This window comes from Centruroides vittatus, unplaced genomic scaffold (assembly GCF_030686945.1).
Source record: "Centruroides vittatus isolate TY-2023 unplaced genomic scaffold, ASM3068694v2 contig_3118, whole genome shotgun sequence".
NCBI classification, from domain to species: Eukaryota; Metazoa; Arthropoda; class Arachnida; order Scorpiones; family Buthidae; genus Centruroides; species Centruroides vittatus.
Genome location: NW_027122009.1, coordinates 131,696 through 151,913, shown reverse-complemented (window position 1 = coordinate 151,913; position 20,218 = coordinate 131,696). Strand labels below are relative to the sequence as shown.

Here is a 20,218-nt window from a genome sequence, read left to right as displayed (position 1 = left end):
TTTAATCATATTTTTAATTTATTTAATTTAAAATATATTTTATTAATTAATAGTGTCTTGCCTCTGTACTGTACATACTTTTCCTGATAACAACAGAATCCTGCTAGTCATCTATTCTGGGGAAAATTTTTGAATTGAAGTAATATGACTTTTGGTCTAGACTGGAAGTTAGTATATAGTTAATTGGGGTCTCCTGCCAATAATCTTTCCATATCTGGTTTCTTTCATTTATCCAACATTGTAATTGAGATTAAGGAAGGAAGGACAGACAGTGGGTGACAGTGGAAATTTATAGGTGTACAATTTTTTCAAATTGCAGTCCAATTAGCCATATTATAGAAAATAACAGTACTTAAAATTCAGTACTGTTATTTTCTAATTGTTCATTGGTCATTTGTATGTGTTTGTTAGTGAACAGTTACAAAATATCCAAAAGTTATTAGCAGTATTACGGTCGTTATAGTAGTTGCAGGTTAACCAAAGACAAATTAGTGTTACGAGGTCTTTATTGAATTAGGGTGAAAGATCAAACATTTTTTATTTGCTTAACTTAAAGCATACTTATTTACATACATTAATACCATTCACATTTTTCTGAAGGATGAACTTTAAAAAAAATTGTGTTATTTTTATCAGTTCATAGAATACCATGCAATGCATATTTGAGTTCACTTTTATTTGTAGGAGACATTTAGTGTTTTCAGTTAGTCTGTTTCAATAAGGAGACCAAATATTGTTTGAGAAGAAACTTTTAAATTAACTGGTGCAGTCAACTGTGGTAAGTAAATGATCCCCTTCATTGGCTTCTTAAAGCAATAACATTCTTGCTATTTCATGAAATGGTTCATAAGTAATTTAACTTATTAATGTAATAAATTCATATTTCTTTCATTAAGTATTTAATCATTATGTCATATTAATTCACAAATCACTATTTTGATGTAAATTAATTCATAGTTTGTTGTTTTATTAACTTTGTAACATCAATTTTGCAATAATGTTTTTACAGATGACTTTTCATTTAATATTTATTCAAAACATTTAGTTTTCTGAATTAATTTAATAATAATAATTTTATATAAGTTCAATAGAGTACAGTAGACCCCCTATAACACAACAATTCTGCAACAATTGACTATGTACACAAGCAGATACTTGCAACTTTCAATGTTTTATTCAATAGTTACCCAAACTTCTTAAATTAAAATTATTTTATATTCATTAAAGTAAAATATGTAAGAAATTGAACATTTTGAATATCTATCAAATAGTATCATCAAAGTGAAGTACTGTACATACAGTAACAACACAAATAGTTGTGTAACAAAATGTAAAAGTTTTTATAAATGAATGTTAGAAATGCATTTGAAACTTCATGTTTTTTTAAAATCAAATATAAAAATTAAGATGATTAATTTGAGATAAATATTATTGTTCAACACAGAATATTCTAATAATAGACCAAATGATAGTACTACTGATCATGTGACCAATTGAGAATAATTCTCATTGGTCACATCATCCAATCTAATTGTTACACAATGAAAAGGATCCACAATATGCCTTTATTATATCAGCTATACATAGCATACATAGTAGTTGATGAGAGATTCAGTGTGAGTAGAGAATACATTGGAACAACCTCTTGCTCTCTCTTGACAAGACTACAGGAGCATGCAGCTGATATAAATAAAAGTGTGTTTCAACAATTTTAAGTTATTGCTAAAACTCTTAATAATTTGATCAAATGAAAATATATTGAAATTTTTAGTTTTCTTTACATCTAGTGGTCATGATGCTTAATTTGAGATCTCATTTGCTGAATTTTATAAATTGGAAATATGTGAACTAAGTGACTTTGTTTGCCATTAATTATATAGATTATTTGATGACTTTGTTTTAGTATATATTAAAAAATTTCAGATATTTCTTGATTTCATTGTGTTAAAAATGAAAAATTTTACAACTAAAAACTTTGTTATACATTTTTTTTTCTTTAGGTCAGTTTAAATATTTTGATAAATGTTTTTGAGAAAAAAAGGTAACATGATGAAGTTTTTAGTTGTAATTTATTATTATAAAAAATAGGGTTGTGCTCTGAAGAGTAGTTCAACCCCTAGAAAAAGTTTTCAAACAGCAGTAGCTATGCAAAAATGATTGATTAATTGCAAGAAATTTTTTTTATTTGTTAACAAATATTCTACAGTAATAAAAATTCTAGATTTTATTTCTAATGGTACCAGTAAGAACTTTTATCATGCAAAATATCACACTGGAAAATAATTTGAAATATAAAAAAAGAGAATTTTGTCTAATCCTAGTCTGGAAAAAGTTTTCAAACATTCCCATCTCAGGAAAAAAGTTTTTGAACATAGTAGAAAGAAATGTGTTTAAGCGCACTCTGTAACAATAATTGCATTAGTTTACCAAAATTAGTCGCCTGGAAGTATTATGTACACTGTACTGTACATCTATTTCCATTATTGTTGCCTTTACATTGCTTTAAAATGGGTTATGTTAAAGAATACAGTGAGGATTTTTGAGACTAAATTGTGACTTTGCTTCTAGAACAGAAAACTCAGAGAAAAGTTCCTCAACAACTTGGTTGTATTGTTTCAACAGTATTTCACATGGACAAAAGAAGAGAAATCTGAAAGTGTAAAAACATTAAAGAAAACTAGTGGTCATGAGGTTGATTTGAGACCTCATTTGGAGAGCAACAAGCAAGAATCAAGATTATGTCTTAAGACACATCGGCCTACAAAATCGAAAAGGCATATCAAAGAGTTAAATGTTTAGTGGAAAGTTTATCATGCCAATGTTTCCCATCATATGGTTCAAAATCAATTGGATGAAATGGACTACAACTTTTGTAAAGCCAAAACAAAATCATTCATGAGAAAAGAACACACGAAAAAACTTATGGAATGGACAAGGCATTACCAAAATTGGACTATTGATAATTGGGAGAAAGTTATTTTTTCAGATAAGAACAGACTTTGTTTTAGATGTGGAGACAATCCTGGACAATTTGTATAGCACAGAGCAGATGAAAAGTTATGACAAGAATGTCTTTTGCATAAGAAGAAATTCCTGGTTTGTCTTGGAGCTGCATGTCAGCAAAAGGCAAGGGAGAATTGTGTATTCTAAAAGAAAGTGTAAATGGCAAAGTGTATGAAGAAATTTTGGATACTTTTGGTGGAAAATCAATTTGGGGATGAGGAAGTTTTCCAGGATGATAATGTAGATTGTCATGGTACAAAAAAAAAATGAAAAAGAATTTTTGAAAAGAGACACATTAAATCTTTATGTTGGTCACCAAACAGCCCCAATTTAAATTTTATTGAAAATATGTGCGCTAAACCGAAAATGTTAGTGGATGAAAACAACCTACCATAAAGGAAGAATTGAAAGCTGCCTTATTGTACAGTTGGAAGGAAATTAATGATGAGTATTGCTTAGAACTTGTGAAATCAGTGCCACACCACATTAAAGCTGTTAATAAGGCCAAAGAAGGTCCAACAAAATATTAAAAAATTTTCATTTCATTTTTTCTACTATATTCAAAAACTTTTTTCGAGAGTAGGCTTGGACATGATTCATTTTTTTTAATATTCCAAATTATTTTTCCACTGTGATGTAATTTGTCTAATAAAAGCTCTTATAGGTATCGTTAGAAATAAACCCCAGAATTTTTATTACTGTAGAATTATTTGTTAACAAATAAACTAAACTCCTGCACTCAATAATTTTCATATAGCTGCTGCTATTTCAAAATTTTTTTCCCAGGAATTGTATATAACTTTTACAAATAATTTTTAATAAAAAGACAATTTCTAAAATTAATAAATTTGTAAATATATTTTAAGAAGTATTTTAAATTTAATAAAATATAACTAAAATTAACTCAGTTGGGCTGAACTAAAATATTTATTTTACAGGCCAGAAATCTGAAAATTTAAAAACTTCCTCTGTGGATAACTCTGATGAAAAGAAACTAATACTAGACAGGATATTTAAAGTATGCTATTATTATTTCAGTTAAATCAATATACTAATTACAGTTTAGCAGTTAAGTTCAGTACATTAAAAGAAATCAAATGTCAGGATGAAAAAGAATGTGTAATACTATTTATAGTAATTTCTCAAAACACACACACACACTACCATTCATAGATTACTAGAAAAATTTTATTTATTTATTTTAATGACAAATTGGAAATATCAAAGACAAATTATTTTCATTTCCCAAACAACATAATATCTGCAAGAAAAGTTAAAAGAAAAAAAATTACAATAAATATAATTTAATACAATATTTATGAATTATAAAGCATAATTTCACAAAATTTTTTTATAATGCAAATAATCAAGATGAAGCATATGCTCTATAGTAATTAAACTACAGTCAAACCTGTTTTTATGTGGTGGATAGGGACCGCATAAAAAAAAGGCATTAAAAAAATTGCACGAAACTTCATGAGTGGCTATAAAAATTAGTTTTTGCAACACAATTAAAAAAATATTTCTTTTATGCGATCAATAGGGACCGCATAAAAAAAGTCTCCCATAGAAAATAACTCAAAACCGTACGAAATAACTAGGAATTGCTTTTTTAAACGAAATCATGACGAGGCTTGGCAGCTACTTGGAATCTCGCCAAACCTTTTGGAATCTGATTTAGAAAATACGTAAATAATACAGTACATTTACCTTCAATTTACGCTTTGAAATGAATCTTATCTTAATGGTCCAGGAATGTGAAAGCACTTTGAAGGTTTAATCAACGTAATTAAAACAGACGTAGAATTTATTGACAACAGATGTCAGCACTTGACTGCATCGTCTTGTCTATCGTCTGTTTTACATATTTTTGTCCAGGTGGTGTTTTGTTGACTTAAAAAATAAATTATTTCAGTTTTTGCATATTCATGAAATAATATTGCTATAATAAGTTCATTTATGCTATAATAAGTTTATTTAGCTATAATAAGTCAATGTGAGACATGACAAAATGCATGAGACTAGTCGCCGACTATACCGCACAAATAAAAAATTGCACAAAAAAGACCGCATAAAAACAGGTTTGACTGTATTAGCTTTGCAATAAAAGTATGATCTGTGAGTTATATTTAAATGGTAAATGGAAATGTAAATACAGTAGACCCCTCCATAACACGGTAGATACGTTCCATGTTATATGAATCCGTGTTGTACGAGTCACTTAAATACATGAGCCAATCACAGCCCAGCACGTGTGCAGTTCTTGGCTACGGCTGTTTGAAAGGTTTTCTTCCATAAAATTGACTGATTCTAGACTAATTTGACTCAACATTTCCAAATCACGTATAATTTTTTGGGAATAATCCATATAAACTATGCTATAAACAAAAAATTGTAGGATTACTTACTGAGTGTGCACTGTTCGACGACGCCATTGCTTAAGCTTGTTTTCATCGCAGAGCAGCTCATTGAACGGCAGATGCATGTTTCCTGATCAGCGAATTTTTCGCAGAAAAACTTTGGAGACATCATTAATAAAAATGTAATTTTTATGGCCGTTGAATAATAAATGTTTTTTAGTAGGTCCAGTGCTCGTTTAAACTCAATGGTTTGTACAATATCCGCTATTAGTCCAGATTCGACCAATCCTGTCGCGACACGAGTTGCCGATGACGTTTTACCATGTTATACGAGTCTCTTTTAGCGTGTTATACGAACACAATCGCAATTTTTTTGCCTTGTTATATGAATCCGTGTTATGTGAACCCGTGTTATAGGGGGGTCGACTGTACATGATAAGTTACGGGGGCTTCTAAGAGGTACTCTGAGGTATAATAAACCAACCATTAAAATATTTTTAAAAAGTTAGCCATCAAAATATTTAATTTTTTAATTAAGAACAGGGAAGCTTAATCTAACCCTGGCAATATTTGGTGAACTAGTGCATGGTAGATGGCAAAATTTGTTTAATAAAAAATAAGTTTTATTCAGTTCCTGTGAAATTCTGTTAGTGAATGATAGAGCAGCCATAGACAAAATAGTTAATCAATAGCGAGGTTGAGGTCGAAGTTTTCAATGCAAAAACGTGTACATCAGACATTCAGCACTGCTTTCCTGCAAGCCTAGAAGTTTCGCAATGGCCTTTGGAATGTTGAGCATGATTCCACTGACTTTCCAAAGGCCATTGCCAAACTTCTAGGCTTACAGGAAAGCGGCGCTGAATGTCTGACATATACATTTTTGCGTTGAAAACTTTGGCCTTAACCTTGTTATTAAGCAGTTGAAAATTAGCAAAAGAAAAAAGTAGATCATAAAATGCTTTTGGAAGAAATATTGTAAGAAAATTATTACAGGATTCCAGATGTATTTGCATTTTTTCACCAGATGTTCGCCCTCTGGTGTTTAAAAACAAAACTATTCTATCTGGGTTGTTTGATTCATTCTTGTGTATTATCAGCAGTAAAGATGAATAGCAATAGAAGAAGCAAAGCTTTCTGTTGTTTTCCAAATTGCAATTTCAAAGCCTGAACCTGATATAAGTTTTCATCTATTCCCACATGAAAAACAGATGATTATTCGGAAATCGGTCGATTATATGTATGAGCTTCTCTGAATTCTGAAAGAGTGGATTAGACTGTTAAGAATTGGTGGTTTCCCGATTGTCCAGCTTTACATGAACAAGTTATGCTGTCAATTTTAAAAGATATTTTTTTAAAGTTTAAAATGCCAGTAATTTTGTGTGGGACACAGGGTCGGATTTAAGCATTTCGAAGCCCTAAGCTGAACTCTGTAAGTCCCCTTACCAACTCCTTCACAATTTTAGAAGTCAATCATAAAAAGAAAAGGATTAAATCAGACTATCTCTCTGATTCAATATGGTTATTGGAAGAAAAAGATGCGAGGTTTCACTAGTCTACTGTTTTATAACTGAATTTAATTAAATTTTTATACCCATTCCATTAAAAATCTTTTTTAAAACTGGTTTTATCAATTTTTTTTTAAAAAAAGACCTTATATTAATTCTCAGAAAAAAAAATTAATGAAATACTACACAAAATAAAAAGTAGTACACAGGTAGACCTCCTACAACGTGGTAGATACGTTCTCTCAAAATACCGTGTTGTGGGAAATCATGTTATAGGAAACACCAACTTAATACAAAAACTGGGATTCAGTTCTAAAAAGAGAAAAACTGCCTTTTATGATGTAACATTTTCATCATTTTTTAAATTTATGTACATAAAAAGCTTAAATAAAATTCAACATCATATAAAAACTAAAAAGATTATGATTTCAAGTCAAAATCAAAAAGAAACATAATGTTATGCTCCCAAATTCAGTCCTCATTGTCACTTATTATAGTTGTTTGAGAATGTTTGACTGACCTTATTTTAAGATCTGAGCTTGTTTCATCAAGTTCCACTGCACTTATGTGATCCGTTGCGATTTTTCTGTTATGTGAAAGATAATTCATTTCTAAATACCCTAAACTGTGTTGTAAAAGTACTGCATTGTAAGAAAATTTTCGTGTTTTTCCAACCGCGCTGGAGCGAAAATGCATTGTAAAGGTACCGTGTTGTAGGAGGCCTACCCGTATTTTGTTGGTTTGTAAAAAAATGTTTATTACAAAATTTGACTCGACTTTTTTTTTTTTCTGGTAGAAATGTTTGTGACCCTTTGAAAGTTGAAGCCCTAAGCAACAATTTACATAGCTCTATACTTGTAAATCCGGCCCTGATAGGACAATGTCGAAGCTGATATTTTTTAACACAAAGGGCACAAATATGTACAGAATGATCTCGCTCACTTGTTTCAATACCACATAATGACATGTCCCGCTAGCAATAATTGTTCTTTTATAAAATTTCTTGATAATCAGCTACAAGCAGCATATATCATTATATCAGACAGTAATATGTGATTAATTTTACATTACCAGTTACAAGCGACCCGAATAAAGTAGTCATTTTGTGAAAATGCAGCATTCTCTATAGTTCATGAGAAATGTGAATTGCCAAAGCTTTAACTATCTTATGTATATGACATTTAAATGATAATCTGTTGTTGAATATAATTCCAAGATCATTAACAGGTTGCACACAGTGTAAAGAATTATTGTTGACAATGAAAGACAGCAAATAAACATCCTGATGTAAAGAAAAACACAACAATGGTTTTATGAATGTTAATTTTAAGATTGTATTATCCAAATAAAACTGACAAATGATCTAAATCAGATTGAAGAACAACAGGATCCTGATTGATAAGTTTGATATCATCTGCATATCTGATAACTGTAGATTCAATTTGAGCAAGCAAGTTGTTAATACAGATGGAAAAAAATAAGTTACTTAAAATTGAATGTTGTCAAATACATTAGGTAAAATATCTAAAAACTCAAAATCTCCAAGTATGGTTTTGTAAGACTGTGCAAGGTAATAATTTTTTAATCATGAATGATGGAGCAGGATTATTGAAATCATCATGGAGTAACAGTAGGATACTAGGAATCTGAACTTGAATGTCTGGCTAATATCATTGTAAATTACATATACAGAGCATTTTTTTCCATTATCAAGAATAACAGATATAAAATCAATTAAGTTAGTTGTTGTTGAATGGTTAAATAACTCACAATGTTGTACTGGTATAGGTAATATACAGTAAACCTTTGAAGAAATTGGGAATAGATATTACAGAAGAGACAAATTTCAAAAATTTTCAACATTGCAGAGGAAAGGGATATAGGTCTAAAGGAGTTTTTATTCTTTTTTAGAATGGTGGTGACTATAGAAGAATGTATATGCTTTAAGACAAAACCAGGCTGAATAAATTTAGAAAATAGTCTTGCTAAAACTACTACTACTATAAGTTTTAAGTTTTTATATAGTATAGCCATAGTATGATCTGGACTGTGAGGCCGCGACTCCACTAGCCGTAAAAGGGCCGTAAAACCCCTCACCGTAAAAGCTTTTAATCACGTGACCATGATATTTTACGCCTGAGCAGGTCGTAAAACCAACGTAAAAGCGAGTTGAACACTGCTCAACTCGCTTTTAGGCGTAAAATATCATGGTCACGTGATTAAAAGCTTTTACGGTGAGGGGTTTTACGGCCCTTTTACGGCTAGTGGAGTCGCAGCCTGATTGGTAATTCTGAGATTGTCAATTGTGTTCTTAATTTCAGAAAAAGTAAAAAATGACAATAAGTAAAGGATGATGATGAAATGGCTTAAAATCAGACAGGCAAAATTCCAGAGAATCTATTTTTGAAATTTCTATAAACATCATATATCATATTATGTATGGAATTAAGTTCACTGGGAATTTGTTCAGGGATTTGGGATGAAACTCCAGATCAGACAGGAGTTTGAAGCAAAATTAGAAAATATATTGTTGAAATAATTTTGAAAACTAATAAAGTGGTTTCTCAATCTATCATTTTTGGTGGGACTTCGGAGGAAAAATGACTGATGCAGGAAAACAATTGACACAGGAAATTTAAGATGTCGATGCTTTTATTGTTTATCTTGTATGAAATGTGTATTTTTCAGTGATAGGCTTATATGATGGGCTTCTGTAATACTAAGTGATAATGGAGCATACAAATCAAAAAATTGTTAAGAATACTGAAATTTTTCCTATTTTCTTTTGGTAAGAATACTTAATGTATTGACTCCTTTTCTTTCACTTGAAGATGATACCATAGAAATATCAAAAATGTTAGTGAAATTATTAATTTTTGTCACTTACGATGTGTTGATTCTCTTATGGAAAAGGGTTCTGACTTTTCTCACTTGTCCAGACATGATCTCCCCTATTTGAAGACAATGTAGTGTTGCCAACCTTATGGAAGAAAATCATTGTATCTGCCCCTTGAAATTATAATGTTTCACTTAAAATTATTGTACATCCAACTCAATCCTTTATATTTATGCCCTTTATCTGTAGAAATATTAACAAAGTTTGCCCTATGTCAGAATCTCATAAACTTTTTATCTGCAATCCCTTCCTACAACAAAAAAATTTTTATACCCTATTTTACAATGAATTTTTTACAAATCTCCCTTATAATATGTGATGCAAAACAAATCTTTGAATGGGCATAAGCTAAAATTTACATTTTTTATGCAACTTCAAGATACCAAACATTAACAAATTATACTAAAAACATTCCCAAAACCTTTGTATCTCCAGTTGTAAATTTTTTATTAGTGACTAACATTTTTGATCTTAAACAGATCATCTTCAGATGTGAATATACAAACCAAATTAGAATGCAAAAAATATAACATATTAGTTAAAAATTGGAACAAACCAATAAACAAATACATAATGTATTTAGAAATAAAATAAAAATAAAGAAATATTGGTAACAAGTTTTTTAAAATTATGTAAAATAAAAATATTATTTAAAATTAAATATAATGCATGCATTATATTTAATTTTATATAAAATTCACCAGGAAAGTTATGCATTTTGTTTCTGGATTTTTTTATTTAATGAAATGTCTTATTTTAAGTTTTAATAATTCTGTGACTCTGAAAACTTCTTCTAATTAATAATTTTAACCAATTAAAAATTTTAATTTGCAAAATTTAAGATAACTCATTAGAAAGAACAATAAATATACAGGTAATTTTTCTCTCAATTTTTTTTAAAGCGAGACATGCCATATGATTCTAATAGATGCCTCCAGCATTTAATTACTGAACTGGCTGACCGACCTGATTCTTATTAGACTATGGTTATGTTCTACAAAAAATAAAGAAAAAATTAAAGAACAGATCAAAATATACAGATATAATAAAAGATAGTTAATGACCCTTTTGCTAATTTTGGTCAATTGGCTCAGATACGACGCACTCGAAAACAAAACTGGAAATTGCCAAGCTTTGGTTTTACCAGAAATTGGCATCTATTCAAGTTTTTGCAGTAAGGCTGCATTTATGCAAATGCAAGAAGAGGGAAAAACATGCAAAAACGAACTTTTCAGACCAGAATTTACAATCTTGACACTGTTTAGGCAGAAGTGAGAGAGAAATTTCTTATACAAACACATGAAAAATGCGCACAAATGTCTAGACCAGTTGTTCTCAAAGTGTGCGCAAGGGCGCACTGCTGCACCCTAGAAGATTTCTGGGTGCGCCTTATGGTATTCCAGAGAAATATGTGCCCAGATATAAAAATAAATATAGTTACTCTATTATACCATTTCATTATGGAAATATGTTCTTTTTGTTAACACATCATTATTATATTTATTATTAAAAGTATAATGACTGTTTCTGATAAAGCTCAATTTGCTTTCTTATCAATTATCAGAACTGATAGCAAAAAATATGAAAGCTCATACTTTAGGTGAGCCACTTATTTTGCCTACAGGCAAAAAAATAGTCATGACAATGCTCAGAAATGAAGCAGCAATGAAAATAAGCAAGATTCCTTTGTCCAATGATACAGTTTACAGGCATATTATAGAAATGTCTTCTGATATTGAGAAAATGTATGCAGTAATAAGCTTCAGTATTCAAATTTTGCATTGTAAGTTGATGAGTCAACAGACATTACCAACACAGTGCAACTCTTTGCATTCGTCCATTTTGTTAATGAAGATCAAATAGTAAATCAGTTTCTTTTTTGCAAAGAATTAAGTTTGTCTACAAAACGTAAATTACATTTTTAACATTTCGAATAACTATCTTGATAAATGGCAATGAAGTCGTGTGTAGGCATTTGTACAGATGGCATTCCTTCCCTTTCATGGTAAACTGTGTTAAGGCTCTTACATCTTTTGTAAAAAAACAAAATGAGAATGTTATTGTAACTCACTGCTTTCTTCATAGGGAGGCCTTGATGGCAAAAACATTGGGAGAAAAATTAGTAGAAGTTTTAGATCAAGTTGTTCAGATGGTAAACTTTATTAAAACAAGACCAGTCAAATCGAGTTTATTTGAAAAGCTTTGTATCAATATGGATTCACAACACAGATGGCTGTTTTTACACACTGAGGTGAGGTGGTTGTCAAGGGGAAAAGTACTTACCTGTGTACACAAGCTATGACAAGAACTTCTTGCGTTTTTTGAAGAGATGAAACAGTTAAATTTTTCTAACCTCCCTCAGTGCAAATTTTGGATTACCAGGTTACAGTATTTGGCTGATATATTTCAACAGCTCAATATCTTGAATACTAGTATGCAAGAAGAAAGAAGAAAGTATTCTCACATCCACTGACAAAATGAAAGTGTTTCAGAGAAAATTACAGATTTGGAAAAGAAAAGCTGTTGAAGGTAGTTTGGAAGAAATTAGAAGAAATGTTTTCATTGGTAAATAACACTTGCATAAATAAAACACTTCCAATAATAGTTGAACATTTAATAAGTTTAGAAGAAAAATTGGGTTCTTATTTTCCATCACTTAACACTGAACAATACGATTGGATTAGAAACTCATTCATGGTAGCTTCAAGTGATTTTGGCTGAACATTAACAGAAGAAGAACTGGCAGCTATATCCACTGATTGTGGAATGATGATTGAACATAAGGAATTGTCTCTTGAAGCCTTTTGGGTTTCTATAAAAGAAAAATATGTGGCAATATCTAAAAAAGCTTTGAGCATTTTACTACAATTTTCAACATCCTATTTATGTGAATTAGGATTTTCTATTCTCAACAGAATTAAGAGTAGAAAGAGAGAAACTCTTCAATGTATTGATGAGGAAATGAGAGTTTGCCTTTGAAATATATTTTCAAACATTGAGAAACTTGCTAGGACACATCAAGCTCATGTTTTTCATAAACACAAGAATGAAAAAACTTAACACATTCATGCCAGGACTTGCTGAATTTACTAAATCTTATTACGAATGTATCTATATATATATATATATATATATAAAGATAACTTTTTTGTCATTGTTTTATTTTTTAACCCCTCTTTTTTACAAATTCTAAAAAGCATAACTCAAAAAATGTAATATAAAAATGTTTTTTAATGTCAGAATAAATTTAATTTTGTTGTATTTATTTCATTTAATTACCATAAAATCACACTTAAACTTTATATATTTGTTTTCTTTAATATTTGACTTAATTATTATAACATATTTCTCAGAAATTTGTATACAGTGTGCCTACAATTATTTGTAGGATTTTAAATGCGCCCCAATTTCAAAAAGTTTGAGAACCACTGGCCTAGACCCTGTGTGAGCATTAGTTTTAAATTATGCCACTGTGGAAAACAGTGCCAATAGTCAGAAGCTTGATTTGTGGTATTTTCTGGTCATAATTACAGATTATGATTGTTTTATTCGTAATAACTTATGTTTATTATTAACTAATAGTAAGTACCCTTTAAACAAAAGAAAATGTTCTCAAACTGAATTATAATGTCAAATGAAACAAAAGTCATAAATATAAAATAACATTCAGACTCAACTCCTTACAAATAATGTATATCATCATGGTCAACTAATTTTCTTTTCGGTCACTGTTGTTCACTTTTTCCTTGCTGAGAGTTACTATTTTTGCTTATTTTGAAGTCATTTTTTGTTCCAAGGCCTGAAATTATCAATACAAGAACTAAACAAAATATACAGAAAGAACAAAGTCCCATAACTAGTTTCTCTCCACAAGTCAAAAGGCTACTGTGAAAGCATTTGAAATGTTAGTAGAGAATGGGAATAATAATAATCACAAAGATTTGGACTTAATTACCAGGAAAGAGACAAAAGGACATTGGCTGATCCTTAAACACTATGAAAATTGAGAGAGAAATGCAAGCTTTAAAGTTGTATGCAAATTGTTTGGCTAGTGAGTCATAGGGAGGCTAGTGAGGTAGAGTACATAATGACTATAGATGACGCTTACATCTACTTAAGCTACTGCAACAAGGAATGGGGAATACCATATGATAAACAAGAAAAAAATGTTACTAATAAGTAACTAGTCCACTCTAGTGAAAGATGGCCAGATGGCTTCATGGTTATCACAGGAATGATGGGCTGTTGATCATAGTACCAAAAAGGTTAAAGTTAACACAGAATATTATGTGAAGAAGGTATTAAAGTGAGACTTGCTAAGAGTTTTATTGCTATATTCTGGTGAGCTCCACAAAGTCATATTTTACCATGACATGACATCCAGCCATACAGCCTATTTTACAACTATGTATCTTGAAAATCTGAAATCCACTGGCATCAACTATATTATGAAAAGGGACATACCTATCAAGTTTCAATTAATCACTAATGGATTTCTGGTTTTGGGTTTTAAAATAATGTCTTTCTCAGAATAGTCAATATTGTAGAAGGCCTCTGTAAAGTTTTCAAAGATAAGTTGTCCAAAATCATATAGAAGTGCATGGAAGTCTTCAGTGCTTGAAAATAGAGATGTAGAGGTGTAATAGACTTTGTGAGCAGTAAATCAAGCAGACCAAGGTTATTTTTTGTTGAGTTTTGAGGGACAAAAATTAAGCAGCAAATTGTATCAAATTTGCATGAACACCCTCTTTGTGAATTGCAATGATTCAAAGTGCTTTTGGAAGAGTGGAAAATATATGATTTTGAACCATTTATTAGGTGGTTGCAAATGAAATAGCCAATTTTTCTTTTTGACTTTGAACATTTATTAATTTAATTTAAAACTTACATATTCAATCAAAATTATCTCCACTGACAGTAATACACTTTTCCCAATGCAATAGAAATGCATTAATGACAATTTGGTAGAAATCATAAGAATGAGATGCCAAAAAGTTGTTATAGGTACTTTTTATTGCATCCTTTTCTGAGAAGACTTTCTTTGCCAAAAAACTGTCCAAATGTATAAAAAAATGAGTCTGTTGGCAAAAATTCTACAGAATAAGGTGGATGGGGAAGAATTTTATTTGAATACTTCTATTTTTGTGACAAATAATTAAAGAACTGCAGACCTCCAAATGATGCTCTTCATCTCTCTCACTGAGTTTTTGTGGTACCCATTTATCAAGCTTCTTGACTTTCCATAACATGTTTAGATGTTGAGAAATGATTGAATAATCTTTGGTATGTTCAACCTTTTTGTGATCTCTCAGTCAGTCGGGTGGTGGTCTGAATTTTATGACTACTTTTGATTCTCCTGTTTGAGATTTGTATTTTTGGAATGATATTTATTGAACCAATTCCTGGTGTCCTGCTCGCTCACAGAACTTTCACCAAAAGTTTTATTGGAATTTTGGGTTACTTTTGCTGCATTATGTTCCTGCTTATACTTGAAAAACAAAATTATTCAATTTCCTTTTTTTCCATGCTGTCAGAAAAAGTATTCTTTAAAAATGTGGAACTCACAATATAAATGAGATTACATTTTAAACTCACATATAATGTGTGCAAACATGTTATATGTGAATTATAAAGGTAATTTCTTACATTTGCAAACATACAGCACTGTTCACATGGATAAAAGTTGAACTACAAGGCCAGAAAGTTTAAATTTTAAAAAATGGCCATTTCATTTGCAATGACTCAATATTTGGTTCAGTATTATGAATTTCAATGAAAAGTAAATCTTTAATGAAAGTAAAGAAATTAGAATAAGTATTGTTATTAAAGGCTTTTAAATTACATTTGAATAATATATAGTTGAAGGTTTTTAAACAAAAGAAATTTATGAATTTTTAAATATTATTGTACAGTTAGTGTTTGAATATAACAAGACTTGGAATTATCTAGAGATTTCTGCAAAATAGCAAATTATTTGGTGTAATTATTTTTTTTATTCCTTTACTATCTGTTTTAGCTTGCACTTTTTGAACAACAAGTTCTTTGTAAATTCTCTCATATTCAGAATAGTTCTTATACAGAATGAAATTGGTCTAAATTGAAAATGTTACTGAATTAAATGCTTTTATTCTAAGTTTTTAATTAAAATTACTGAATTTTCTTGATTATTTTCTGTTGCTGACAAGTAACTCAGTTTTATTATGTTGCTTAAAATGTTTATCAGTCAGATAGTATTAAACTTTTTAGATATTTAAATAAGTGAATAAAAGAAAAAATTTTAAATATGTCATTTATTTATGCCTTAAATTATACTTACAGATTATTGATGGAAAGCAAAATGGTTTATGGAATATGAAAGTTGAATCAGTTTATAAAGAAACATATAAAGAAGTTTTACCTCCAAATTGGATACAGTTAATTCCTGAACATGATTATAATATTCATGTTAACCAGTATGTATATTAAATTTATTTGATTGTCTATATATTTTAATGTATATATTTAAATTTGCTTATAAATTAATGTAATACATAACTGCATAATATATTAATCAGTTATATACAGTAAAATTTGTCTATTGCAACCACACACGGTTCTTTTCAAAAAGAGGTCTTTTAGACAGGTTGTCCAATACAGGTGGTGCTATATAATCATATTTTTGTTCATATTTTGTGCACTTTTTAGCCATTTCTACTATGCAAAACTTGAGGTAAGCAAAAATAAGCAAATTTTTTTAATGATAGAGCTATATTGGTATTGTATTTTATTCTTATCGATAACTCAATTAACAGGAGTTGTCATGATTTTATAAGACAGATTTAATACCAATATTTTAATGATTAATACAGTATTTGGATTTTCTCGATTATAATGCACACTTTATTTTTTCTGACTAAATTAATTCAATTTGGTTCTGTTTGTTTGCTCCTTAGTTATGTGTGTTACATCATTGATATAGAAGCACAATGTATCTTTCCGCCACTTCGGTTTTGGTTTTTATTAGTTTAATCTTTAATTAATAAGTCTTGTTATAAATAAGACTTATTAATCTATTTCATTGTAAGATTGTATTTTAAAATCACTCAAAATTAGATTTTATAAATTGTGATTACTTTGTGTTTTTTTATTTTGTTTAATGTTCAGACAATTATTGCAGACATTTACTTCTTTTACTGATAGTGCAGATTAATTTTAAAAACTAATATTGGTTGCTTGTGTGAAGAGTTTTAAATTCAACAAGGTGAGGGAGCATTGCAAAATGCCCAGGGATCAAAGTAAGTCCCAAATATAACATATGGCAGTATTAATTGTCATTTTTTTAAGTTTTAAAACAGCTGTAATTATGCAGTGTTAAGAATTTGAGAAAGTCTGTAATACTCATAAATAACCTAACATTAAAATTTTTTGAAATATTTTAACACACTGAATCTCTCACAATTGTCATTTACACACAATTTGAGGGCAAGTGTTAATGAACTGATTAAAAAAACTGATTAAGTACAGAAAATAATAAATAATTTTAATTTAAATGGTGGTATTTACCATTTTTCATTTTAATAATTTTTGATTGCATAAAACAAGTTTTGATTTTTTCCAGTTTATTAATATTTTATAAAGTTCAGAAAATTTATTAAGGGATAAATTTAATAAATATGTACATGGATCCTACAGGATTTGTTAATGAATAATAATAATGGCTTTTTTTCAAAGCTATGTAGATTTATGATTGTGGATTAATAACAGAATAAACTGCTTTAATTTAATAAAACATTTTAATTTTAATAATTTGGCAATTGTAAAAATTATGTAACTGTTAATTAGAAAAAATTAGAAAACTAATTAAAAAGTTGAAGAAGCAATAGCATATGTGCATAGTAAAGCAAATGCTGTTTTACTTGGTCAATGTGCCGTATTGTCAGGGACGTGAGGATCAGGAAACTTGTACAAAGTTGGTCAGGGGAAGTCATGGAATTTAAATCAAAAATTTGAGTAGGAACCCTGAGTGTATGAGTACAGCAACTGTCCATGATCAAGAGGATTTTGTGATTTTTCTGTTGACCTTAAAATTAAAATGTCCTTGATTTTTTTCCTCATGATTTTCAACATTGTTGCTTTAGCCAATTTTTGTTCTTTTGCAACAGCATTATATGATTTTTTATTATGTTTTTTGACATTTTGAATGATCAACACTTTGGAAAAAGTACTGATCATTCAGGCACATTCAGTATTTTTGAAATACACTTAAAAAAGTAATAAAATAAAATGTATACAGTTGATTTATATGGTAAGTTATGAATGTACAGTTATGTTACTTGGACTTATGACAACAACAGTATAATGTAGTGTTCTCCAAAATTAGTAGTTTAAGATGCAAAATGTATAAAGTTTATATGAAATGCAAAATTTCCAAATGAATAGAAGTAGAACTAGCTTTACTGTTGCAGTACTGTCTATTTAGTGCAGTGGTTCTCAACCTTTCTGAGGCTGAAGAACACCATTCATACACTTTTTATTACACTGAGCATTAGCATGAATACATTCAAAAATTGACAAGCAATTCCAATTTATGTTTACTATTCTCAAGAAACAAACAAGCATTAAACTAATAAACTTTAATATATTGAATAAAATAGAAACATAGAATTATCCACAAATATAGCAATGGGAATAAATTTGAATAAAAATTTTAAAATCTTTTCTTTTGTGGAACACTTGAGGTAGGTTTGTGGAACACTGGTTAAGAACCACTGATTTAGAGGATAAAGACAAATCACAAGTGCTAATGAAATAAAAACTAAGTATGATGATCATTATGTCAATCTATTTGATTCATTTTTAAAAGTTTATATTGTAGAAATCTGTTTTGTATAAATTAAAATAACATTGTTTCAGAGTTTAAAATATTAAATTAGTTTCAAGTTAGATGTTGATAATATAAAAATTACTCAAAGATTAATTTACCAGTAAGTGTTTATTGGATGAATGAAACTGAATTTTTATTTTATATTGGATGGCCTGATAATTGCAATTTATCACATTTCTTTTATATAAGTATGTTACATCCAAACATTCTCTGATGTACGGGAAAAATTTTAGTATGTTATAAGCAAAAAGTATGCTTTATCCAATATAAAATTTATAGTACCCTATGGGAGAAATGGGGAATATAAAATTTTATGTTATAAACAGGATATGATATCACACTTGACTGTATTACATTATATGACCATTGATTGATTGATTTGTTATAAACAAGTGTTTTAAGATAAACAGTCAATCCTTTTTTATGTACTATAGATCATGGCTTCTTAAAGTTTTTCCATTTGCAACCTTATACCTGAGAAAGTTTTACACATGACCTTTGTTTTATAGATATATAAAATAGTTATATGAATCCTTCTCATTAATATGTAAATTTGCTTGCAATAAATGGTAAAACAAGTAAAATGGTGAAGCCGTTTTTGGGATGAGACTATGTCTCAGAGAGAGCAAGCAACGCATGCACAAATCTCCACTCTCACCTGTGTGCATGATTTGGGCACCAAATACTCTGTGCCAATTGCAACTCGTGACATGTACTCCTTCATACCTCTAAGGTGTGCAGCCATTGACAGCAGCACGATTTTAGAGACGAGACAGAGTTTTGTCAATAATACATGTATATCGAAGAACTGTTTTGAAAAAATTGTTTTTATAATTTATTATCAGTAAATCACTTTCTGATGATAAATTATAAAACAATTTTTCCAAAAGTTTTTTGATATACTTACTTTTACCATTTATTGCAAGCAAATTTACATACTGATGAGAAGGATTTGTTTGTTTGTTTTTTTACATAAAGAATTAAATCTTAGACAAATGTTCGATACTGCATAATGCAGAGAATCTTCAACATTGTTTGGAGTTGATTGATGTTTCTGTTTTATAATCATGATGAAAATGCCACTTTGAGTAAATATCTAGTACAAAATTTTGATGATGTCAAATTTTTTACAACCCACAGTTTAAGAAGTCCTGATTTAGATAAAAAATGTTATAGACAAATGTTAACTTATGCTAGTTTATCAGATATAAAATTTATTTCATTGTTGTTTAAAATTTGTTTTCAGTGTTGGAGAAAATAGAAGTATTTTATATCCTATACAGAAGAATTCATTGGTAATTTGAATTTTTTATTATTTTAGCTAACCTGTAATTTTAAAATGAAAAAAGTAAAACCACTAATATTTATTTATTATTAGGATATATTTAATTTCATATAAATAGAATTTTTCCAATGTTTATTATTATTATTATTATAATAATAACTCTCTCGTGGTCACCACCTGGTTGCAGTGGGAGAGCCCAGTAATTTCACTAATCCATAGGGCAATACAGGCTGGAGCACAAGTGGGTGCTCCGACCTGCATTGATGCTCCTGGCAGGGGCATCTATGCCAGTAAGGTCTATGGGGA

At 29.4% G+C, this 20,218-nt stretch overlaps 1 protein-coding gene across 2 annotated transcripts in view; it reads left to right on the top strand.

The window, feature by feature from the left end:
* The window catches only part of tapas, a 191,314-nt gene that overhangs the window by 92,831 nt on the left and 78,265 nt on the right, over window positions 1-20,218 (top strand). For both annotated transcript variants that reach the window (XM_067267916.1, XM_067267917.1), the window contains 3 exons: window positions 3,942-4,021; window positions 16,083-16,216; window positions 19,874-19,922. In XM_067267916.1, the coding sequence (XP_067124017.1) occupies window positions 3,942-4,021; window positions 16,083-16,216; window positions 19,874-19,922 (263 nt within the window). The remainder of the gene's footprint in view (window positions 1-3,941; window positions 4,022-16,082; window positions 16,217-19,873; window positions 19,923-20,218) is intronic.